The sequence below is a fragment of the Parasteatoda tepidariorum genome, chromosome 1 (assembly GCF_043381705.1).
Source record: "Parasteatoda tepidariorum isolate YZ-2023 chromosome 1, CAS_Ptep_4.0, whole genome shotgun sequence".
Classification (NCBI taxonomy): domain Eukaryota; kingdom Metazoa; phylum Arthropoda; class Arachnida; order Araneae; family Theridiidae; genus Parasteatoda; species Parasteatoda tepidariorum.
In genome coordinates this window covers 56,971,146-56,988,032 of record NC_092204.1, presented here as the reverse complement: position 1 = coordinate 56,988,032, position 16,887 = coordinate 56,971,146, and the positions used below count along the sequence as shown (strand labels likewise).

Below are 16,887 nucleotides of genomic sequence, written 5' to 3'. Positions count from 1 at the left end.
TATCATTGAATATAGTGTTATTCTTGTTTTAGGGGGAAAAAATCAAAATAATCAGGTTGTAAAATTAGAATTTATAAAAGATTTTAGGATCCCTGCAAAGATATGTCTAGGAAAAAATTTTTTAGTCTGATTGCTGCATATAAATTTGAATTTTCAAAGTTTTCATTGAAAGTTATTCCAGAATTAAGAATAATTATCATAAGTATTTAAAGTACCTTAAATTAAAGATATAAAGTACCCAGGTTTTTATAGCTTTGGGAAAATACCCTGGGCATTTACCCATGTAAATACCCAAAATTCATAAATACCTGGATATTTATGAATTTTATTGAAAATTCAAAGATTATGTTTTTCTTTTGAGCTTTTGAAAAACTATGTATATTTAGGGTATAATTAAGTTTTCCTTTCATTGTCTATAGTTATTTATTTACTAAGAGGAAAAATTCCTTCATTTGAATATGTAAATTATTGGAATCATTGTTCTTTTTAGTTTTGAGAGTAGCTGTGGTTTAATAATCTTAAAGTTCACAGTTCTATTCATAATTTTCAATACATATGGTTTCAAAACTGACTCCTAAATTATTATTGCTTCTAATCAGATGCAGAACGAAACTGCTTAAACAAAATATCAAATGATTTTAAACTTACACTAAAAAAAAAAAATTATAATTTATTTTATTGTAGTTATTTTAAAAAAATAAAAAATTGGATATGAAATTTATAGTTTTATTTTTATCACTTATATTAAATTTATATAACTGATAGAAATGAACTCATTTAAGAAATTTTAAACTTATTCCCTGCACTCATTCGTTTCTTCTATTTCATCCTTCTCATAATTCATTTCTTCGATTTTATTGTCTTGGAAAAAAATGATTTTTTCTTGGAAAGTGTTTAACCTTCACATAAATCACTTAACATAAAGTTTTGTTTGTGATACTGCACAATGCAAACTTTTTTACATTAATATTTAGTGACTGCAAACTTTTTTACATTAACTTTTCTCCTCTGCAGAGTATTTATAGTTTTTTGTAATATTTTGGTGAATTTATACATCTTTGAGTTTTGTTGTTTATTTTTGAAAATAAAAGATGTTGTATTATTTCCAGAACTATAACCAAGATTAATGATGGTTATGTGCTTTATAAGGGACAAAAAATTATAAAAACCCTGATTTTGGGTATTAATCTAAGGCGGAGGTAAATACCCATTTGTGAATACCCTACTCACTGTGTATTTACCCGACCAACATCTATACTTAAAATATTGTGCTACCTTTCTTTTTTTAGGAAATTAAGTTCTTGTTCAACCTTAAAATATGTAGAAAAATTTCTTAAGCAGAATCAATATGACTATTAATTATAATGAAAGCAGTTTTTTTTTTATACATATTTTTATGTTAGTGGCTTCACAGAATGCATTTTCTCTTGTTGTTCAATGGATGTGGTTGGATAAATGGACTAAAATAGCCTGCCCTAGTATTCTATGGTTGATGTGTATTTGTAATTTTTTAATGGTCATTTAAAATGCTTGACTATATGTAATGAAACAGGGATGATTGTATTCCAGTATACTCTGGAATTCCAGATTTTTCGTATTATCCCTCCAGGTCTAGGAACTAGGAGCAGGGCATGTGATTTTTTAATTATTGTACAATTAAGTAAAATTCGTACATCGCGTTTTGTATTCACGTGATTTAAAAATCCAATATCGTGATTTGTATTTGCACATTTTTGATCTCAATGTCGTGATTCATTTTCACGTGAGTTTAAAGTCCAATGTCGCTAGTCATATTCATGGGATTTAAAAATCACACATCATGACTCATATTTACGCGATTTAAAAATCCAAAATTGTGATTTGTGTTTTCGCATTCTGAAATCCAACATTGCAATCCTTGCAAAAATTAAGTTTTCTTCTTAAATTAATTGCTATAAAAGTATGATATTTTTTATTGGTAGGTAATTTAAGTATAAATCTTAGTTCAAAGAGTTATATTAAATATGAATAGTATAGAAATTGATATCTTGTTATCCAATTTTTGAACCACATAAAATCTTCAGGGTTTTTCACTTTGTGTCACTATCACCCCTAATAAACAACTAATCTTTTTTTTTTTTGTAAATGTAGTTATTTTTAATCTTTTTTTCCCCTTCTTCCTTGAACTTAGATATGGAGGAAGCATATATTGAAGTAAAAGGTGTTGAAAAAAATATGCTTGTTGGATCTCTTTATGTTACTCTTTGTGATGGTGAAGTTATTTGCGTTAATGATGAACTGATTGGGAAACAATTTGCTCGTGCTTATCCTGATAGTTCAGAACTAAGTATGTTTAAAAGTTTTTTCTTTTTACTTTTTTTTATGTTTAACATACTGAAGATCTAAAACATTATGACCAGTTACTCAATAATATGTTGTGTCACCTTTCTAATTAAAAACAGCTGCAACCTTCCTTATGTATGCTACTAGATATTGGTAGATAAATGGAAGCAGGTTGTACAAATTTCTTAAGCAGTTCCAATCTAGCTGTCATGTCAGTTCCGTGATACTCGCTCCAAGTCTTCGATCCATTACAATCTGCCCTCTGTCAAATTCTCTTAAATCAGTAGCCTTTTCCATCACTCGTTAGAGTGAATGCAAGAATGATTGCTTACATTCTCCAGCAGCAGTTAAATACCGTTGCAACTTAATCACATGCCCTTTACATCATCCAAAGGAGTTCATTAGCAGATGTGGAGGAGGTCGTTATAGTTCATCAATGTACGGTGCTCAATAAAGAAACGGACCACCCTGATTAACTTTTGATCTAAGTATCAGATTTTCATGTTCTAAGACTTAATCTTAATGGTTCGAGGGGGTGACCTCAAATATGCTAGTTAAAAAGTGCATACAATATTTTAAATTATGAAATGAGGCACAAGACGTACATTCTTTGAATAAGCATGCTTTTATTTTCAACATCAAATTTTGTCAGGAGAGCACTTCAAAGTTTGGACCCCTTAATGTTAATTTTACTTTATATATACAGTAGAGTCTCGAAAATCCGAGGTAATTGGGGCTGTCACTACCTCGGATTACTGAAAACTCGGATTTTCCGAAAAAGTAGAAAATTTTTAACAACTACAAATGAAATTAAATAAAATGAGCATATTACCTTAAAATCCTTTATTCTTTAGTATAATGACGTAAAAGATTCTCTACAATTTAAAAAAATTGTCAATTTTTTGTTGCTTCAGTATATTACTTCTCTTTGTTGATGCGATAGTCAGCCAACTCTTCAAAAGCAAAACATCTGCAGGGGTGGCTTCAGTTTGCTGTTCTACATATTTTAAGGCTAGTTCTAAGGCTGCAGAATCTTCACTATGAGACTTTTTTTCTTCTGATAACGGATAGTCGTTTTCTTCTGTTTCATATTCTTCCTCATCTTCCATTATTTCTATAATACTTGAGTCTGTTATTTCCAGCTTGTCGTCACTATTTAGCCATTCATTTAGATCAACTGCATTAGAGTTTTCGCAGCCTGGTAATTCCTTCACCAAATCTTTCAAAACAATTGTTTCACTATCATCATCATTAATTTTCTCAATAGGCGTAACCAATTCAGGTAGAAACTTAGTCCACGATTTAATTACTGTCGTAGGTTGAACTTATTCCCAAGAATCTGCTACCCAGTAGACAACATCTCTCAGACTTACATTCCTCAAAACATCCGCAACACTTTCATAGACTGAACTAAATGTTGTAACAAACGGTGTCGATATTTTTTCTTCAAATTTTCCAATATGCCCTGATCCTTTGGCTGAATCAAACTTGTAACATTGGCAGGAAAAAATATAGCACGGATTTCACCACAACGTAGCTTATCATCATCCGCATGAGATGGAGCGTTATCTAAAAACAAAATTGCTTTGCAAGGCATTTTTTCTCAATGCCTTCCGTGTTTCTGGAACAAAATGTTCTAGAAACCACTGTTTGAAAATTTCTCGATTCATCCATGCACTTTTCTGATTTGTGTAATGTACTGGTAAGGCTTCTTTAGTGATGCTTTTTAAGGCTCTAGGCTTGGCAGATTTCCCAATCACAGTCAGTTTCATTTTATGATTTCCAGATGCATTGGCGCATGCTAAAATAGTTAATCGTTCCTTCCGTTTTTTGTGACCTGGAGCTGAATTTTCCTCTTTTGAAGCAAGGGATTTTGAGGGCAACATCTTAAAGTTCAAACCTGTTTCGTCACAGTTATATAACTGGTCAGGTGTGAGCTTTTCCGTCAATATAATGTCTTCAATCCGTTTTTGAAATGCCTGCACAGCTGACGTATCTGCGAGAGTATTTCACCGCAAATATTTAGTTGACGTACACCATATCGTTTTTTCCTACGGTCTAACCAACCAACGCTTGCTGCGAAATCTTCTTCTCCTTCTTTGAACTGATTTCTGAAAAACACAGCTTTTTCCTGAAGAATAGGGCCACTTATAGGAGTACCTTTGCTACGCTGTTGAGTAAACCAAAGAAATAAAGCCTTGCTAGTTTTCTCATAGTCTGATGTTCTCATAAATTTTCTTTTTTCTCATGGAGTCTCATTGCACTTCTGTGAACAAAACTGCTCAATTTTTATTCGATTGCGGCGCCAGTCACCAACTGTTACCTCTCCAACACCCAAATTGGTAGCAACACTTTTTATTGTTTCACCTGCATCTAATATTTTTATAGCGTTCAATTTAGTTGTCATAGATACAAATTTTCTCTTATTTTTTCCACTCATTTTCGCAGCAGGCACCTTAATGCAACACTTTCAACAGCAATAAGTTTCCAAAATGATAAGGATCAAGCACGTGTATTGAGTCCCTAGCTAGCATCTAAGCTACTAGTACAATTGAACTTGGAAGAATAAAACTCTTGTAGATCTGGTTTGAAAATTCCTTTCAAACCAACCCCTACCTAGCCACCTTCCAAAACAAAGAGAACAAAAGGTGATGGCTTACTGAAATTCTTTCCAGGAAGAAACGAAAAATAACACTTGCATTCTTTCGGTTGCGAGAGGAAATGGGAAGACCGCTTTTGGTTGCTAGTGGTAAAATTTGGCACCTCGAATTAAGCGGAACCTCGGACTTCTGAGACTCGAACTTTCGAGACTCTACTGTATTTCGCTATAACCCAAGAAATTTTTATGCATACTGAAAATTTTTTATACTCAATTATAAAATTCGCTTATCCAAAGATAATTCCATACAAAAATTAACCTTTCGTAAATATTTATTATTTTATTTTATGATGGTTGAAAAAAGTTTGAATTGTAAGGTAGACATATTTTGCATCATTTTAAAGAATGTAATTTTATATAGCAAACTACAAAATTTCAGCAAAATCGGTCGAATAGTTTCTATCCCGGTGGCAGAGTCGCAGTGGCACAGCGACTTTGTCGCAGAACGTTACTGAGTTCTTGCAGAAAGATTTTTCTTTTGAAAAGTAAAAAAATATTTCTTTTCAACCGAAATTTTCATGAATTATGCATTTAGATAATCACTTTTTGACACGCTCAATTTATGCCAATAGTATTGTAAATCGATGTAATGTTTCAATTGTATTTTCGGCAGTTATTGATATTGATTTTCATGTGAATTTTAAATATCTTGATATGTTTCTAACAATATGGAAAATTATAATCATGTATTTGAATATTTACTCTTTAAGGCAATAATTCTATAGAAATTTTGGCAGCTATTGCTATTGATTTCTCCATAGTCTTTAAATTCGATTTTTCTTTTATCTGATATTATTTATTACAACAACATAATCTCGAAACGAAACACGCATTTGAGGAGTCCGATTCACGTGATTTCGTCATGAATCTTTTTTTCGGCAATTACTACCACGGATTTCATGATATTTGATTTTTTTTTTTTTAAGCTGTGATTATTTACAAAATGTGAAGGAGGACATAATTTTTGCCCTGAATTGAATTTAAAAGAAAGTCAGATACTTAAAATTCGATTTCTCAGGAACTATTCGACCGATTTTGCTCAAATTTTGTATTTTGCGGTATGAAATTAGATTCTTTAAAATGATGCAAAAAAAAAATTTCGACCATTCTTAATTAAAATATTACAAATAATAAATTTTTAATAAAAGTTATTTTTTGCGTGGAATTACCTTTGGATAACTGAATTTTATAATTGTGTGAAAAATATTTTAAATTCACTTAAAAAGTTCTTGAGATATAGTGAAATATGCAGGAAGTAAAATTAACATTACTGGTTCCAAACTATTGGGACCATATTTCCCAGATCTCAGCTATATTTTTGGTGTCAGAAATCTGAATATGTAGAAAAGAAGGCGTGTTTATTCGGAGTAAGTTCCCTTTTGTGTCTGTTTTGTAGCCTAAAATATCATCTGCACTTATTAATTAGCATACCTGGAGTCACCCCCTCGATCTATTAAGATTGTGTCCTAAAACATAGAAATCCAATCATCAAAGATCAAAAGTTATACACAGTGGTCCTTTTTTTTTGCTCAGTGCACATAGTTAGCATTCCTACTATGGTGAGGTATAGTTAAAAAATTTTTGTTGTATTTCTGTAATAATAATTTTTCTGTATAATTTTAAGTTTGCATTTTATAAATCTATGCATATTTCTGTCTTAGATAGGGAGTATTTTACAGGTAGAAAAAACTTCTTATACATTTATATAGGTTACTACTTTTAAAAAAATTGCAGTTTCAATCCTTTTCTATTATTTATTGTATATTTATGTGTTTGTGTTAAAATACATTAACTATTTTAGAATAGTTGAACTTATATTATTTAGATTTTTTTGTAGTAAGTGTTATTTACCTCTTTTTTATGTTTAAAAAAAAAAAAGAATTGCATTTTAAATAAAAATATATTCATTTCTTCGATTGCCATTAGAAAACTAGATTGTTTTAGTCAATAATTTTTTTATTTTATTTTCAGAATAAATGTAATGTATTTTGTTTCTATCTTTTCTTATTCAGTAATAACATTAGAAAATTATGTGCAACAGCGGTCTCGTCCACCAACACCGTGTGCTAAGTTACCAATCTATTCTTCTGCAGAAAGTATTTCTTCTACAAGTTCTTCCAAAAGTTTTAAGGTATTTTATATTTTAAACTTTTTTGTTACAAATAGTATTGCTCTGTCTTTGTTTGTTTTTCTTATTCTTTCTTTTAAAAAGTGGCCTAGTAATCGGGTTAATTTTGTATAAATATCTACCATCTAATTATTTAGACACGTTAGATTCATGACGATGTTTTATAATCACGTTGTTACCAATCGTTTTTTCCGGGAATCCCCCGCAGAACTATTTGGTGAGGTTATTTTTATAATGGGAAATTTCGTAAAGAGGCCACTTTTCTGAATTTGAATTTTGTGAAGGGACTGATTTTACAAATTTGAGTTTTGTGAAAGTGTTTTTTAGAATTCAACCCTTGGTATGCTTTACAAATTTTTACTTATTTTTTATAATAAATGGACAGTTATATTGCATTTTTTATACCTTTATTTTTATTTCCAGCTATTTTATGTTTTACATCTAAAGATAATAGAAGATAGTTACGTAATTTCCACTTTCCCTTTTCTTTTCTTTTTTCCCTGTATGTTTTTTCTGCCTTGTTTTTAATATCATTCATGTTTTTTTTAAATTTCTGAATTATGTTTATATCTCTAATTTATTGTTTATTTTATAACAGAGAGTAAAATAAATTTAGTTTTTTTTTTAACATTCTGTTCTAATTTTCTGTTTTCTAATTTACTCTTTAACATATACCCTGTCTGCAAGATTCAAGGACTGTAAAGCTTACTTTCTGGATAATTTTACTTTTGGATAATTAATAGGGTTTAATCCCTATTAATTTTTACATTATTTTCAATATTTTAATTAAAAATTTTTGAATGCTTTTACTCTAAGCTCTTTCATTTAGTAAAGTCATAAATTTCTAATAAATTGTTAGTGTTTTTCTCTCTATAATGTTTGTGTTTTGATTCTTTTGTTATACTAAAGGGTCAAATTTCTTTTATTTGCTTCCTTTTTANTTTTACCAGATTTATGAATTTTTGTTTTTTCATAGAATATTTCATGATAGGAACTTAATTCAAATTAAACTGTCTTTACTTTTTAATGTGATGATTTGTTTAATTAAAATTGTGATATTATGAACACTTGGGGCTTTTTATTGCCTTAGTTTTATTAGCTTCAATATAACTACCAACTCAACTGAATTTTTAGTAAATTACTGGATAATTGCAATTTCTCCTGTTTTAAAAGTTCTCTTGGTTTTTGTATACTTTTAGAAAATTCCTTTAAGTTGGAGAATTGTATATTTTTGTAATTTTAACTGATTGATTAGGATAAAAGGATTATCAGGGACATCAAATTTTATCAACCCTATGTCTGATTTCTCTGTCTTTTGTTAATGAATTATTGTGAATGCTGGTCATACTAAGGTTATTTTCATGTAAGTTAATGAACTAAATTATTGATTATCTATTTTCAAGTTTAGTTATATCTTTTGCGGTTATTGATTGGAAAATGAAATGCAACAGATTAATGCAGTTAAAATGAAAAGTAATAATAAATTTAATAAAAATAATAACTGACTTCTATTTAAATATATTGAATTTCAATGAGAAATTACATTTATGATTTTATTCTACAAAAAATGAACAGTTTTGTCAATGTAACTATAAGTAAAAAATTTTTTATTATCAATTGTATATATTTTGAAAGAGCGGTAAGTTTGTTAAAATTATGGTGACATGCCATAATTAGCTTGGATCATTGCTTTTTCTCTCTCTCATGTTTTCAATTTTGTTTAACTATTTAATTGTTAATGTTATTGACTGAATTTGTATGTGATTTTTTTTTCTTTCAGTCCTGTAGATTCATGGGATCCTTCTTCTGTATCTTATATTACAAATATGAAAAGAGGTAATTCTATTTTAAACAAAATATCTTATTTTAAAATCTTTTTAAGCAATTGATACTTCAAACTTTGACTTTAAACATTAAATTAATTCTATCTGTGCTATCATTGAATATAGTGTTATTCTTGTTTTAGGAAAAAAAATCAAAATAATTAGGTTGTGAAATCAGGATTTATAAAAGAATTTAGGATCCCTGCGACGATCTGTTTAGGGAAATTTTTTTTAGTCTGATTGCTGCATATAAATTGGAATTTGCAGAGTTTTCATTTAAAGTTTTTCAAGAATTAAGAATAATTATCATTTTAGTATTTATTTCTTAATTTAAAGTACCTTAAATTTACTGGAAATAAAAATGTGAAAATAAAAATTTTATATATTAATTCCAGAACTATAAGCAAGACGGGTAGTAATATAAGGCGGAGGTAAATACCAATTTTGGAATACCCTACTCACTGTGTATTTCCCCGACCTATGTCTATACCTAAAATATTATGTAACCTTTCCTTTTTTAGGAAATTAATTTCTTGTTCAACCTTAAAATATGTAGAAAAATTTCTTAAGCAAAAACAATATAACTATTAATTATAATAAAAACAGTTTTTTTTTTTTTACATATTTTTATGTTAGTGACTTCACAGAATACATTTTCTCTTGTCGTTCAATGCATGTGGGATAAATGAACTAAAACAGCATGTCCTAGTATTCTGTGGTTGATGTGTATTTGTAATTTTTTTAATGGTCCTTTAAAATACTTGATTATATTTAATGAAACAGGGATGATTGTATTCCAGTATACTCCTTAATTCCTGGTTTTTCGTATTATCCCTCCAGGTCCAGAAACTAGGAGCAGGGCATGTGATTTTTTAATTATCATGCAATTAATTAAAATTTGCATATCGCGTTTCATATTCACATGATTTAAAAATCCAATATCGCAGTTTGTATTTACACATTTTTTATCTCAATATCGGGATTTGTTTTCACGTGAATTTAAAATCCAATGTCGCTATTTGTATTCATGGGATTTGAAGATCATGCATCGTGTCTCATATTTACACTATTAAAAAATCCAAAATTGTGATTTTGCATTTTAGAATCCAATTTTGCAATCCTTGCAAAAACTAATTACTATAGAAGTACGATGTTAATTATTGGTAGGTAATTTAATTATAAGTCTTAGTTCAAAAAGCTATATTAAACATGAATAGTATAGAAATTGATATCTTGTTATCCAGTTTTTGCACGACATAAAATCTTCAGGGTTTTTCACTTTGTGTCACTATCACTCCTAATAAACAACTTATCTTTTTTTTCTTTCTTAAATGTAGTTATTTTTAATCTTTTTTTCCCCTTCTTCCTTCAACTTAGATATGGAGGAAGCATATATTGAAGTAAAAGGTGTTGAAAAAAATATGCTTGTTGGCTCTCTTTATGTTACTCTTTGTGATGGTGAAGTTATTTGTGTTAATGATGAACTGATTGGGAAACAATTTGCTCGTGCTTATCCTGATAGTTCAGAACTAAGTAAGTTTAAAAGTGTTTTATTTTTACTTTATTTTTTATGTTTAACCATTATGCTAAAACATTATGGCTACTTGCTCATTAACATGTTGTGTCACCTTTGGAATTAAAAACAGCTGCAACTTTCCTTATCATGTATGCTACTAGATATTGGTAGATAAATAGAGGCAGGTTGTACAAATATTTTAAGCAGTTCCGAGATATTCGCTCCAAGCCTTCAATCCATTAGAATCTGCCCTGTGTCAAATTCACTTAAATCAGGAGCCTTTTCCATCACTCGTGAGAGTGAATACAAGAATGACTTCTTACATTCTCCAGCAGCAGTTAAATACCATTGCAACTTAATCATTTTTACATGTGATTTAAAAATTAGACTTTCGATTTGTATTCATGCCATTTAGAAATTATGCATCATAATTCATATTTACGCAATCACATCACGATTTGTATTTTCACATTTTTGAAATCCAATATCGAGTTTCATTCATGTGGTTTTTCTATAGACGATTATTGCTATATATAGGGATTACAACATCATCGAAACTGGATGAGAATGTGTTTCTGATATTTTTGCTATAAATCAAGTAAGATTTACTTGCAAGAAAATCCAACTTTTTTGCCCTGAGTCTATAATATTTTTTTTTTTTTGATTTTCAGAATAAATATAATGTATTTTGTTTCTGTCTTTTCTTTTTCAGTAATAACATTAGAAAATTTTGTGCAACAGCGGTCTCGTCCACCAACACCGTGTGCTAAGTTACCAATCTATTCTTCTGCAGAAAGTATTTCTTCTACAAGTTCTTCCAAAAGTTTTAAGGTATATTTATATTTTAAACTTTTTTTGTTATAAATAGTAGTGCTCTATCTTTGTTTGTTTTTCTTATTCTTTCTTTTAAAAAGTGGCCTATTAATCGGGTTAATTTTGTATAAATATCTACCATCTAATTATTTAGACACGTTCAATTCGTGACGATGTTATATAATCACGTTGTTACCAATCTTTTTTTCTGGGAATCCCCCATTGAACAATTTGGTGAGATTATTTTTATACTGAGAAATTTTGTAAAGAGGCTGCGTTTCTGAATTTATATTTTGTGAAGGGACCGATTTTACTAGTTAGTTTTGTGAAAGTGTTTTTTATACAGTCGGGAACCGATTATCCGGAACGATCGTGACTATCGATATTACGGATAACTGATTTTTTCCAGTTTTCTGAATGGCTACAAAAAACCGTTTTTTTTATATTGTTAAACCCAACTAAAAAAGAAACAAAAATTGGAAATAATCTTAAAAAGAAGAAAAACTATGAAGTAATACACTAATGATTATTTCCAAAATGATGGTAAGGTATCTTTCAAAAAAGAACGAAAAATCCTAAAATCTTATGAGGAAAAGAGAATTTTTTTTTTTAGTAAAATGGCAGGAAAGTTTATCGAATTTTGTTCCGTTTTTCTGATTTCCAGATAACAGGTTCTGTACTGTACCTTTATTTTTATTTCAAGTTGTTTTCTGTTTTACATCTAAAGATAATAGAAGATAGTTACGTAATTTCCACTTTACCTTTTCTCTTTTCTTCCTGTATGTTTTTTCTGCCTTGTTTTTAATCTCATTCATGTTTTTTTATTTCTGAATTATGTTTATATCTCTAATTTATTGTTTATTTTATAATAGAGGTAAAAATATTTTAGCTTTTTTTTAACATTCTGTTCTAATTTTCTGTTTTCTAATTTACTCTTTAACATATACCCTGTCTGCAAGATTCAAGGACTATAAAGCTTACTTTTTAGATAATTTTACTTTTGGATAACTAATAGGGTTTAATCCCTATTAATTTTTACATTATTTTCAATATTTTAATTAAAAATTTCGGAATGCTTTTACTCTAAGCTCTCTCATTTTAGTAAAGACAAAAATTTCTAATAAATTGTTAGTGTTTTTCTCTCTATAATGTTTGTATTTTGATTTTTTCTTTATAATAAAGGGTCAGATTTCTTTTATTTGCTTCCTTTTTGACAAATTTGCTTTTATATTTTAATCAGTATACGAAAAAGAAAGAAATAGAAATAGGACAAAACGTTATTACTAAGAGAGCAAATCCTATCCAGTTGTCATATTTTGCATATTTGTTTTTAAATTATTATTTTATTTATTTGAGTAAATAAGATTTTAATTACTATTGAGTTCATGATACTTATGTATTTATTAGTTTCTTTTGTGAAATGATTTAGTATTTTCAAAAAGATTTTTTTATGAAAGATTTATCTGTGATGCAAAACATTTGTTTATTCCAGAGATACTAATAAATTTATTAATAACCGAAGTTTAGTATTTATTTTTATTATTATTGTTCATAAAATATTGTTTTTTAAAATATTTTTTCCATCTGTTATATCATAAGTTTCTTTTGTCTTTACTACTATTTTTTCTCTGTACTGTGGTGTTATATTTTATGCAATATAATGTATAAGTTATTAATATTATTTTTTTGTAGTTCACTGTATATTTTGACAACAGCACTGTATACTGTGATATTAGACTGGGATTTTTTAAAAATATATCTTAACTGGAAAACTTGGAAAAGTCAATGAATTCTGTACAACTATTTAAGTAGTTACCTGTTTTAATAGATTGGATTATTTCTAATAAATTAGTTTACAAACACATGTAGATATTTAGTAATAATTATATCTTTTTTCAACATTCCAGAATTAATATCAATTGCTTCAATTAGTTTATTATAATTTTCAGCTGTTAAATATAAATTTATGCTTAAATTATTTTAAGGATGTAACCTCTAAAGGAATAGTTGAGAATTGTGAGCCTAGGAAGAAAGATATTTCCAATAATCAAGTTGGAAGAAGAATGACTGGCCGCATTGCTGTTGATATGGATGAATTGAATAGGTAATTAATTATAACCAGTATTTATTATTTGTAATACTTGTTTACTCTAAATATGCTAGTGTTTTATTTCAATTGACATATTTACCAATACTAGAAGCAGTTATATAGTTATATTTCTGTATAGTAATCCTACTTCTAATGAAACAATTTCGTTTTTATTTATTTTTTATATTCTATAAAATTTTCTTCAATATTGTTCTTCAATATTGTAAAAAATAAGGAACATATTGTTATAATATTTATGGCCATAAGACTGATATTGCTAGAGTCTAAAATTCTCAAACAAAAGATGTATAGACTCCTTAACATTCAACAGGGTAGTTACATAATCAAGAAAAAGTAAGGCCTATATATATATATATACAGGCATATAATTCTTCCGTTTGTTTATGAAATTCCACAAATTACAAGACCATTGGTTTGCGATCTTTCGCAAATCAATAATTTATATTCTGACAAAATTTTCTCAGAGTTACTCTAATCTAAAATTTAAATTTCATTACTTATCCAAACTTTTACTAATGAGACATTTATTCTGCCTTCACAAGCTCCTTTTTTTTTCTAAGTTCTCACCCACTTGCAATTACATCTTTTTTTTTCACTTGGAGAAAAACACAACTTTGATAACATGAGACTGAAATTTTTTAAAAAATATTGATAATCTAAAAAGTAATTCCGAAATGGCAAATATTTAAAAGATTGTTAACTAGAAAAAATGTTTTTATTTTGAATTTTTTTAAAAAAAATTGTATTTTAATTAGTAGCAATTTTGTTGCAAATTCCAATTTGTGACAGAAGAATTATTTAATCAAGTGATATATTTGTTCTCTGTTTTATTTGGTTACAGTTAGATCAATTTAGTTTTTAATATGTTATTAATACATGGAAATTTCGAATTGCGCATTTCAGTAATCACTTTTTGATATGTTAAATTTGCATTGATATAATCGTAAATTCAGGTGGTGCAATCGTTTTATCGCCAATAATTGTCACAGATTTTTCAAAGTTTTGTTTTTTGAAAATTCTGATATTTTTGATACTTTATTATTACGACATGCGAAATTCAATTTCAGTATTCATTAGTCTCTTTTTGACACGAAGATAAGACTTTTTTTTTTCTTTGACTTTCTTGCAATTTTTGCCACTGATTCTCACATGATTTTTTAAATCTCAATATTTTCTTAAACGAAAAATTCAAATTGCAATCTATGAAAGGGTTCCATTGCAGTCTGTGAGAGGGTTCCATTGCAAGTCGAAATTGGGAATTGACCCAGGATTTATCGTTTCTTACTGGGGTACAAGAGCAAAATTTTAAGCGGGAGAAGAATCTTAGAACTTGCTTTTTTAAAAGCATTTTGTGAGATTACCGTCTTAAAGTTGAATTTGTGAGGTACTGCTGAACAGTGGTAGATTTGCCCTGGACGATCCCTGATGTTTTCAAGTGTTTTTTTTTTTATGTGATTACGGAATATGTAACTTTTTGCTACATATATATATTCTTTTGTGTGTTGATAAAAATAATTTATTAAAAAAAATTTTTAAACTATAAATTTTTAAATTCTTTAATCTTTTTAAATTTTTCAAATGTTACTTTTGTACAAAAAAAATAATTTTTTTAATTATATTCTACATTCAATAAGAAAATAAAATTAAGTGCTCAAAAAAACTATATATTGAGAAAAAAAAATCCTGAAAATTTCTTCCTGCAATCACATATAAGAAATTCTCAAATTCAGGGAGAAGTGCTAATTTTATCTTTGTAACACTTGCTTGTACAAAAGCAACGCCATTTAATTTTTCCAAGGCTGTGCAGGTATAACCAATAGCTTAACATGAAAAATCTGTTTATCAAGCAAAAAATATGTCTGCCATAGTTCCTAGGGGGACAGTCAAACCTGAAAATGTGGGAATTTTAAGCCAAAATCTGGAATAAACTTGGTAATAAATAAATAATATCTGCTCAAAGTAAATAAGAATAGTATGTGTTTTATTTATTTCAAAAATTCTGTTTGCAACATGGATAAAATTTTTAGATAATTAAAATTTGAATAATTTGTGAAAAATACTTTTTACTTAAAAATTTTTTGTTTCAAATTTTTTCTTACATTAAACCATATTTGCAGTTTAATAAAAATAAGATTTTAAAAATTAAGTTTTCTTTATAAATTAATTTTGGTTTTTAATTACAAGTAAGATATATGACTGGAGTGACTCTTTGTTTTTCTGTTTCATTGAAATTTATAATTTTTTATATACTTAAATGTTATAAAACCTACATGTTAATTCTTTGCCTAGTGATTTTTTTAATATAAAATTCAATATTTGTCAAATTTCTAATTAAAATTTAAGTTTTGTTGCTAATTGAATTTTTGAAATATTATGTTTCTGTGCAAATATTGTCATGTATAGCAAAATTGCTGTCTGAAATTTTCAATTCACCTGGAAAACTCATGGAATTTTAATTTTAAAATTGAGTAGGAACTCTGTATTTGGCATTTTTTCCCCTTCAGATTATAGTAAAATATATTAATAAAAGTCCTGAATTTATCTATGAATTTTAATTTTAAGTTTCTAATATAAATTGTGGTTATGCATAAAATTCGCCTCATATATGCATTATTTTTCTTCAAATAATAGCTATGAAAACAGACGCAAATTTTATTTCATTTAAAAAACAAGAACACTTCATTCCACTGAACTTTGAATTCTCAACTAATTTGTTTCTCTCGCAGTACTGAACTTTTTCCATTTTTAATTCCCTAGTCACTTTTATCATCTAATGTGTTAATTAGAAAGTTTGTTAAAAATATAAAATACTAATACTGAAAATGTTGCATCAATTTTAATTCTGAAAAATAAAAAAGAAATTCTACTTTTTTTTTAGGGAAAAAGATGTATTTTCTCAGGTTGCAACTAATCAAGTACCTGTAAGTATATTCAGTAAAATTGGCTGTGGTGTTTAATAAATTTAATTTGAATAATTTTCATATGATCTAGTTTGTTGCTATTCCCTAATTTTATTTTTCCCCCTGATTTAGAAATCCAATAAAAAAATTTCGCAATTGGATAAATATCGTCAAATCAAGTCCTTTCTATCAGCTCGCTCAGATGTAGAATCTGTTAAAAGTCATGAATCATCTGTTGATCTTGAATGCAGTGATTTAAGTTTGCCAGAATCTTTTTGTAGCTCTGAAGGGGCGAATGACTTCGATAAAAAATGGTCAGAGACTTCGAGTACGGAGCGAGATAATAAGGTTATTCAACTCTTACATTTGTTTTATATTTCTCTTGATAAGCACAATCTTAATCATGTACCTGTTCTAAAATATTTCATTGCATTTATATTTGCCATTTTTATTTTATGATATTTTAACCCGATGAGCAATGCTCAATTTGATATATTGTGGAAAACTAGTCTGTTGAGCAGGAAAGCTATCTCTTTTAACATTTGACATTGACAATTGAATAGTTAATTTTTTTTTATATATTTCAGAATTTTTGTGTAAATAATAATTTCTGGAT

At 28.0% G+C, this 16,887-nt stretch overlaps 1 protein-coding gene across 1 annotated transcript in view; it reads left to right on the top strand.

Annotated features, from left to right (window-relative positions):
• The window catches only part of LOC107441964 (putative ATP-dependent RNA helicase TDRD12), a 71,302-nt gene that overhangs the window by 12,361 nt on the left and 42,054 nt on the right, over positions 1–16,887 (top strand). Inside the window, exons 8-15 of the mRNA XM_043047961.2 lie at positions 2,171–2,326; positions 6,994–7,162; positions 8,887–8,945; positions 10,310–10,465; positions 11,161–11,279; positions 13,247–13,365; positions 16,250–16,292; positions 16,404–16,619. Coding sequence (XP_042903895.2) covers positions 2,171–2,326; positions 6,994–7,162; positions 8,887–8,945; positions 10,310–10,465; positions 11,161–11,279; positions 13,247–13,365; positions 16,250–16,292; positions 16,404–16,619 — 1,037 coding nt within the window. The remainder of the gene's footprint in view (positions 1–2,170; positions 2,327–6,993; positions 7,163–8,886; positions 8,946–10,309; positions 10,466–11,160; positions 11,280–13,246; positions 13,366–16,249; positions 16,293–16,403; positions 16,620–16,887) is intronic.